Genomic DNA, 9,073 nt, shown 5'->3' on the forward strand with positions numbered 1-9,073 from the left:
ATAAATACATCAATCTTCAAAAAATAAAAATGTCCTAAGGTGCTGAATTGTACCTCCAACTGTTACTGGCTTTCCAGACCATGATGAGGAAATGGAAAAACAAGGTCAAAGCAGCAGCTCAAAGTACCAAAACATCAGCAGAAACAATGAGCAGCTTCAGGCAAACAAATTTGTACGGCAAAGTCTGTAGCTCAGTGGCAGAGCTCATGTATCTGTACTCAGAAGGTCACAGGTTTGATCCCTGGCGTTTCCAGCTCAAAGGACCAGGCGCAAAGGTGATGGGAAAGGTGATGCCTGAGATCCTGGAGAGATGCTGAGTAGACAATACTGAGCTAGAAAGACAACAATCTGACATTTAAGGCAGCCTCCCATGGCATCTAGACAACTGAACCGCTCAGTATTGTCTACACTGACTGGCAGCAGTTCTCCAGGATGTCTGATGGTGGGCTTCTCCTAGTCCTACCTGGAGATGCTGGGGATTGAACCTGAGACCTTCTGCAGGCACAGCAGATGTTCTACCACTCAGCTATGGAGCATAGCTGCCAACTTACAGATTTGAAAATAAGGGACCAGCAGCCTCGAAAATAAGCGATCAGCAGCCGAAATAAGGGATTTTCAGAGCACAGCTATGTTCAACTTCTGAGCCCCTCTGAGCCAAAGGCAGAAAGCCCAGCCAGCAGCCAAACAAAGCCTCAAGCAGTGGTTCCTGCAAAGGGGATGCAGCAAGGAAAACCACCGTCCCCTCTCCGCTGGAAAGCGCTGAGCAAAGGCGAGTCCCCAGGAAACGCAGCCGACTTGATTGGCACAAAGCATGCAAGCTCCACCCCCCAGTCGTTCTTAGGCTCCTTATTGGGTGAGCAACGCAGCCAAACAACACAGTTGGAGCCTCCCTGGCTGGCAGGCAGGGAGGGAGAGGAGCTGCTTCCTTTGAAACCTGGGAAATTTAAGGGACATCATCAATAAGGGACAGCAGCGGGACACAGCGCTGGCATAAGGGACTTTCCCGCCAAATAAGGGACAGTTGACAGCTATGCTATGGAGAGAGTGGTGGTGCTCAGCACAATGAAGAGATGCAGAAAGGGACAGCAGTGCCCCTGATGCAGCAATGTTTATACTTGAGTGGAGTCATTTACCATCTATCCTGTAATGCAGCAAAGGGTTTAACGGTGTGGTGGTGACAACAAAGCTTCTGGCTGTGATTGGCTAAACCAACCTTCTGTCGAGGAAGCTGGGGGCTGGACATGCTAGGCTGAACTGATTTGGTTCTTAAGATCTAGCGCTGCTTTTTGACTTCTGTCTGTGCCACTGGGCTGCCTCCTGGAGTTCCTCTATTCCTAGCTAGCAGAATGGTGGAAACTGTAGTCCAAAAACAGCTGAAGACCCAGGTTTGGGAAACCCTGCTCTAGGAACTAGGTTGAACAGAGAGTGGCAGGTGTAAAACGGGGAGTGTTGCAAGCTAGCCTTGCTGTCAATGCATCTCCACACAGGATTGTTGGAAGGCAGTAGGCCTCAAAATACCAGCTGTATGCCCCATTAATTCATTGTTAGGGATGCAGGTGGTGCTGTGGGTTAAACCACAGAGCCTAGGACTTGCTGATCAGAAGGTCGGCAGTTCAAATCCCCGCGACGGGCGAGCTCCCATTGCTCAGTCCCTGCTCCTGCCAAGATAGCAGTTCGAAAGCACGTGAAAGTGCAAGTAGATAAATAGGTACCACTCTGGCGGGAAGGTAAACGGTGTTTTCGTGCGCTGCTCTGGTTCGCCAGAAGAGGCTTAGTCATGCTGGCCACATGACCCGGAAGCTGTATGCCGGCTCCCTTGGCCAATAAAGTGAGATGAGCGCTGCAACCCCAGAGTCGGTCACGACTGGACCTAATGGTCAGGGGTCCCCTTTACCCTTTACCTATTGCACATAGTCATAGTCAAAGGGACCCAAGTTCCTCAATGAATCAGTATGACAGAATATATATATATGGTGGCGTTTAGCACAGGCACCCTTGCAAAACATCATCAACCACAAATCTGAACAGAAGTGCCTTGAAAGCAATAGTCCTCTATTGTACATTTCAACCACTCCCATATATAAATGGTACTTGGTAGCAGCCAGCAACCTGAACTGCAAGTCTAGTGCTACTGTGTGAAATTTCTAAATGGAGCAGTGAAGAAAATAACAGTGGAATGAGGATCTCCTTCCCGCCCCCAAAACGTGTGCAGCATGTGACATTCATTTGCATGCGGTATATCTGATGTGCAAAGAACTTTGCATGTTTACAACAACTCTTACAAGATATGAGGCAACGTGTCTCTCTGAGCAATTCCACACCTCCTACCCAGAGGTTAGGGCGATTTAAAAGTACTCCCACCACAACTAACAACCTGGCCCTGTCATAATTCGAGGCGTTTTGCTCATCGGAGTGATGGCGGTGATGCACAGCAGGCTTGAGTTCTAACCCCCACCCACAACATGTGAGGAAGTTAGCATTGTAGTTTGTGACAAGGGTTAGGCTGAAAGGCTAGATATTTTTTAATGCCAAGGGGTAAAAGCAGTGCATCTCTGTTTCAGAAAACTGTCCTTGTTTTTCCTAGCGAACTTTAGAAAGAGGGGTGGATACAATCCTGGTGAATATGGAGTGTCGTTATTTCCCCAGAAGCTGGGGATAACCCTTTAGAAACAGAACAAAACACAGCTACGAAGTGCAGTAACCTTATTCCTGTCTGAAAGAAGGAAGCAGTGCTATTAATACTCTCATTCAAGCACTACAGTGGTACCTCAGGTTAAGTACTTAATTCTTTCTGGAGGTCTGTACTTAACCTGAAACTGTTCTTAACCTGAAGCACCACTTTAGCTAATGGGGCCTCCTGCTGCCGCTGCACCATCGGAGCCCGATTTCTGTTCTTATCCTGAAGCACAATTTCTGGGTTCGCAGAGTCTGTAACCTCAAGCGTATGTAACCAGAGATACCACTGTAATTCTCAGGGCAAACAGCTGACATGCTGCTAATGAAGGCTGTGGATATAAGAGTGCATGGCCCTTTGGTGTTGCAATTTGCACGATGCATTTAATGCGCTTTGCTCGTTGTGAGCCTGTGTGTGATAACCTGCTGCCTCTTATGGACAGAAGAGGCAAAACAAAAGCACTTTTAAATCGCTTTCATCATTGAAAAATGAGAGGCGCCGTCGCTCAGGAAGGGTGTCCAGTGGCGTAGCGTGGGGGGTGCAGGGGGGGCCGGCCGCACCATGGGGGGGGGGCGCGCTCCTATTTGCAGCTCTCTGCCCCCTGCTAAAATCCATGGGTTAGGGGGCGCAAATTACTTGCCTTGCCCCGGGTGCTGACAACCCACGCTACGCCACTGTCCAGGTCTCAGGTGTTAGACCATATGTTAGCCTTGCAGGCTGCTTTTAAGGATGGAGCAAAATCTCAGGATGAGGGGCTAAGACTGAGGATTAGCTTAAAAGCATAAGAGCATAAGAAGCACCCTGCTGGATTGAACCAAAGGCCCACCTAGTCCAACACAGCTCAGTTGGTCACAGAGCTGTTAGCGCCAAGGTTGCAGGTTCGATCCCAGTATGGGACAGCGACAAATTCCTGCACTGCTGGGAGTTGGACTGGATGATCCTCAGGGTCCCTTCCAACTCTACAATTCTATTATTTTCTTCCCCAACCAGATGGCAACACCCACAAACAGGGCATAAAGCACAACACCACCCTTCTGTTTATCGTCCCCAGGAACTGGAATTCGTAGGCATATTGATCCTAATACTGTGGGTAAGATATTGGCTTCATAAGATTGCGTTATGCTAAACTCCCTGACCCACCAGTTGCCATCCTAATGCCTCCACAACTAGGTTTCATCCTTATGAATATAGCTAAATATATTTCTGGAACTTATGTTTTTACCTGTGTGTTGTTGTTTTTCCTTGTTTTAAACACCATATTATTTGACTGATAAATTGTTTTGTTGATTGTTTTGTAAACTGCTTTGTGACTATCTATGGTGAAAAGCGGTCTGTAAATATTGTTAATAAATAACAGATAATAATGATACCAGAAAAACCCACCCACCCTTCACTAAGCTCCTCTACTAATTTGCTGGCCATCACCCGTCATCTCCCAAACTCCTTCCCCTTAGATTCTCAAGGTCTGAAACTCCAGGAAACCTGGACAGGGCTTAAAACTACTTGGAAGTAATCAACTCTGATGCCTAAACGCTAAACCTTTCTTATATTCCCAAAAGTGGAAGAGACGGCTGGGATTGCTCAACGGCGGGGGCCAAGCCCTCTGCTCACATCTACCAAGGGCTGAGTCTCCAATTTTTTGGGGAGGGGAACGGGACCCAAAAAACAAAAGCCTTGCTTCAAACTAAATCCTGAACTCACTTTTTACCTCAGTCTTTCCGCAGGGCTTGACAGCAGAGCCACACCCTTCCTGTAAGGCGGGGGGAATAATACACTGATGCATAACCAAAACAAAACCATAAAGTTAAAGCAGCCGTCCTCCGCCGCTCTGAGACTCAGTTACTTCCTCCAAGGTGTTTCGCCTCTTCCTCTGTGACACTGGTTCCCTCACCTTTTTTTGTTCAGAGCTGTTGCATCAAGTGGCAGGCAGGGTGAGGCTGGCGGGGATGACACCCTCTCCAAATCCTCTCCAACTGCATTAAGCCACTGCCTTCCTTATTTCTCTCACAGCAGGCAAGTGGACTGGCAGGAGGCAAATCTCCCACACAAGGCAACTGGACTGGACAGCGTTAGCAGAGAAAGGACACTCTGTTATGTTCTGACTTGGTTTTCATGAATTGGTGGCAGTCATCAAGTTGTTTTGCTTCTATCCAAGCTGGAAGCCATCCATGGGGTTTATTTATTTACTAAATTTGTATACCGCTCTGTAGTTCACAACACAAAACTACCATTAAAAAAATTAAATACATAATAAAAACAAAAAACATGGGGCAAAAGGCCAAGGATAAAACATAAAATACTTACAGATGTAAAAGACAGAGGTGGGTTTGCCCTCCCAGACCTTAAATTGTATTATGAATCTGCTTGTTTGGTATGGATCAGGGACTGGATGAGATTGGATAAGCAAGAGGCATTAGAACTAGAAGGACATGATTACAGATTTGGGGGTTACGCATACTTATGGTACAGGAAAGGAAAGGTTCATAGACGTTTTTACAACCATATAATCAGGAAATCACTAATGAGAGTATGGGAGAGATTCAAAAACAAGGAAAACCCAATAATCTCCTGTCCCCAACACATTTAAAATGGCATCAGATGCCAATCAGCCAACAAGGGACGCTGTCGCTTGGTGCCTAAAGGTATATAATAAAGATGTATAATTTAAAAACCGGAGGAAGTGAGAGACAGCGTTTATCTCCTGCACACACTGTAGAACATCAGATGTGCACAAATTTCTTGCGAAATTAAATTAAAAATTATGGGGTTTCCCCCCCCTCTTGATCGTTATCATCTAGCATTTGCTACAAGACATCTGGTCTGTGTGACGAATACCAAGTCAAATGAGTGAATCCTACCCAGACAGAGTCTGGTGACGTGAACTGTGATGCCTCATAACTTCATGAGTTTCTCTAAAAGTCAGAAAGCATATTTTCCCAAAGGTTCATAAGCAGGCTGTTTGTATCCTCATTCCCAAAGACTTGAGATGAGTTGTTGTTGTTGTTATTGTGCCAGTGACGGAGAAGGGAAGCCCTCCCAGCTCATCAATTGTTGGCTTATCAATACTTTTCATTTGGTGTCCTTACTATGTATGGTAGTATAAGGCATTTAAAGTCCACAACTTTCCCAAATGGCTCCTGGGGAACCACAGCTTTGTTTCTAGGAAATGTATGTCCTCAATCTTAGGAATGGTATTTAGGCAGAAGGTCAAGAGGAGAGCTTTACTTGGAATGCAGTTGAGGAAGTATTAAGGTTTCAGGGCTGATTGATCTGTTGTTGGCTTGACAATTACTGACTTATCCTGCTATGAACCTGAGGCTGCATAGACAATTATGGCTTTATATTTTCTAACCTCACTCTCTTCATATTTTCTCTTTTGCATTCAAAATAATAAAAATTAGAAATGAAAACATTACACGGGCAAAGTTGTGGCTTGGACTGAATTATTTCAAACTGTGTTGTTGTTATTGTTTAAATCAACCACACGGACACGTAAAGGCTGCCTTTCCAAGTATGTATATACGGAAGTAAATTCCCTTGAAGTTAGTGGCAATTGAATGTGCCTCTCCACACACCACAGTGAGGGGAAATCCTAGTTGATCCCTTTTCTCTCTGTGGTGTGTAAATACATGTCATTAAGTAAAAGCCAAGTGATGGGAAGAAGAGATTTAGCACAGCAATAGCTGAAGTCAGGCAGTAACCACAGAAAGCCAGCACTGCCTGGGGAGACTGTCTCAACATAGGAGGGAGAAAATATATTTTAAAGTGGGTGGAATACAACATGCTCCGAAGGCTTGCTCTTGCACACGGACAAGGTTCTAAAGAACATTTGTTCTACGAGTTGACAAGCAGCAAAAACAACAGCAACAAAACTACCAGCAAAGCATCTCTCACGGGGCTTATCAGCTTCCATCCCTTTTAAAATAATGTATGCCCCATTAATTCATTGTTAGGGATGCAGGTGGTGCTGTGGGTTAAACCACAGAGCCTAGGACTTGCCGATCAGAAGGTCGGCGGTTCGAATCCCCACAATGGGGTGAGCTCCTGTTGCTCGGTCCCTGCTCCTGCCAACCTAGCAGTTCAAAAGGACGTCAAAGTGCAAGTAGATAAATAGGTACCACTCCGGCGGGAAGGTAAAAGGCGTTTCCGTGCGCTGCTCTGGTTCGCCAGAAGCGGCTTAGTCATGTTGGCCATATGACCTGGAAGCTGTACGCCGGCTCCCTCGGCCAATAAAGCGAGATGAGCGCCGCAACCCCAGAGTCAGTCATGACTGGACCTAATGGTCAGGGGTCCCTTTACCTTTTCATTGTTATAGTTATAGTTGTCATTCAGTGGGGGTTGGACTTGAGGGAGCTGGTGGCCACACACGTCTCAGAGCTGGCTGTTAAAGAACAGCGGCAAACAGAGCTTATTCTACACTTAAAATCCCTGCTTCAGTTCAGGAGGTGGCCTGTCTGCACAAACCCCTTACCTGCAATGAGGCTGTGATGTGCTGAGTCTGACCCGCCTTACAGGTAAGGATTACGAAGATAATGCATGCAAACCACTTCCAGGTATCTAAAGCGTTGCCTAAATGCTGCAACAGCAAGGAGCCTGGAGGGCTGGAGTTGACACATCCCTGCCTTAAGGAAAACCTTCACAACAGCCTACTGGATCAGGCCACTGGTCCATTCAGCCTCCTGTTCTTCTCACAGTAGCCAGAAGGATTCCTGTAGAAAGCCTGAAAGAATACTCTAGGGCCCAGCAGCACTTGCAGTTCTCAGCTACTGGTATTCAGAGACATACTGCCTTGACTTTTGAGGTAGAGCCCAGCCGCCATGGCAAACAGCCACAATGGACGGTGGCACCATTTTTAAGGCTGTGAGAAGATGCCACGAGCCAAATTTCATCTCCAACCACTTCATCTCCAGATCAAGAGAAGCTACAGGTGCTTAATGCTGTGAACCACCCTGAAATCTACAGATGAATTATTATTATTATTTGCCTCTGGCTCTTGTGTTCTTCCACAGAGCAAGCCAAACATCTCAGTCAATAGAGCAGGAGACTCCTAACCTCACGGTCGTGAGTTCGAGTCCCACCGTCAGGCCAAAGATTCCTGCAGGGCAGGAGCTTGCAAAGGTGAGCATGGTGGCCCCTTCCAGCTGTGCAGTTCTGTGATGTGGCAACATGAACCGCTGCATCTCACAGACTGGATTATCGCCCTCCAAAGAGCTGTGCTTCTTTCTTTCTTTCTTTCTTTCTTTCTCTCTCTCTCTCTCTCTCTCAGACTGAGGTGGGGAAAGTGTGTTTGCGCGTGTGTCTGCTAACATGCAAAAAAAAAAAAAAAGTTCTGAGTCATACCACCTTCTTAGAATTTATTTTCATTATTACTCCAGCTCAGGTCTCTGGCAGAGAGAGAGAGCGAGAGAAAGAAAGAAAGAGAGAGAGAGAGAGAGAGAGAGAGAGAGAGAGAGAGAGAGGTCTTTCCCAGCCGGGACATTCTGCGCGCAAAATTTGGGCTCCTGCCCCGCGGAGATGCGCCAAAAAGATCACTTCCAGGGCTGATTTCCTTCAGATCACTTACCAGCCATGGCGCTGCTTCCTCCTGCTGGCGTTGTCTGCCCGACCGGGGATTGCTTTTTGCAAAGCTGTCCGTCTGGCAGGCTGCAGCTTGTGCCTTCCGATCTTTCTGTTTCTGGTCTGGGCGGCTCTCGCCGGACTCCAGCTGCTACTACTATCCCTCCACCCGCCTACCCCGCGCAGGGCTGGGAATTTCCCCCGAGTGATGACGAGCAGAGGCTGGCCCCGAGGTGACGTACTTGCCCGCCTCCTTCTCCAAAAGCGCTTTAGACAGCCCAGAAACCTCAACACCTCCTTACTGCCTTCTCACTTGGCGTGCCGGTGAGCTCAGAGCCCCACCGCCCAGCCCATAACCTTTCTTTTCTGAATGTCAAGTTAGGGGAGCGCCCCCCCCCCTTTGTGATCCTCTCCCCCCCCAAAAAAATCAGCTTTTAAGCAAATATGCTAAAACTCTGGTGTCATCATGAATGCTTAATATGAGAGCAACCCTTTATTTTCTTTTTTTAAAAAAATACTTTTTATTAAATTTTCCATTTTAACAATCCAATCAAATCACATTAAGTATTCCAAATTATACAAATACATATCATATAGTCCAAATATTCTGACAAAAGCAACCTCTTTTTTTCCACCCAGTGGGGACAGAAATCCATTTCTGCTTATGTGGGGGGGGGGGCAGTTGAGCCAGGAAAAAGACAGGGGTGGCTATTTTATTTAATTGTGGTTTTATTCATTTATTATTCACCAACTGTAAAGGAGATGAATTTATTTGACCCTATCTACATCAAGCTATATACTTATCACCAAACTCCGAATATAATTGTACATTGTATTTTTTAA

The 9,073-nt window shown here is 46.5% G+C and overlaps 1 protein-coding gene across 3 annotated transcripts in view; it reads right to left on the reverse strand.

Moving 5' to 3' along the window:
• The window catches only part of REL (REL proto-oncogene, NF-kB subunit), a 54,831-nt gene extending 46,387 nt beyond the window's left edge, over positions 1-8,444 (reverse strand). For 2 of the 3 annotated variants that reach the window (XR_014218172.1, XM_082217616.1), the window contains exon 1: positions 8,238-8,443. Coding sequence is in view for 2 of the 3 variants with exons in the window: in XM_082217616.1 (XP_082073742.1) it covers positions 8,238-8,244 (7 nt within the window). In the remaining variant the exon portion in view is untranslated. Of the gene's footprint in view, positions 1-8,237 lie in introns of all 3 variants that reach the window. The other variant, XM_082217617.1, reaches the window with a different exon arrangement.
• Between the last annotated feature and the right edge of the window lie 629 nt (positions 8,445-9,073).

The sequence above is a fragment of the Podarcis vaucheri genome (assembly GCF_965113315.1).
Source record: "Podarcis vaucheri genome assembly, chromosome: 3".
Classification (NCBI taxonomy): Eukaryota; Metazoa; Chordata; class Lepidosauria; order Squamata; family Lacertidae; genus Podarcis; species Podarcis vaucheri.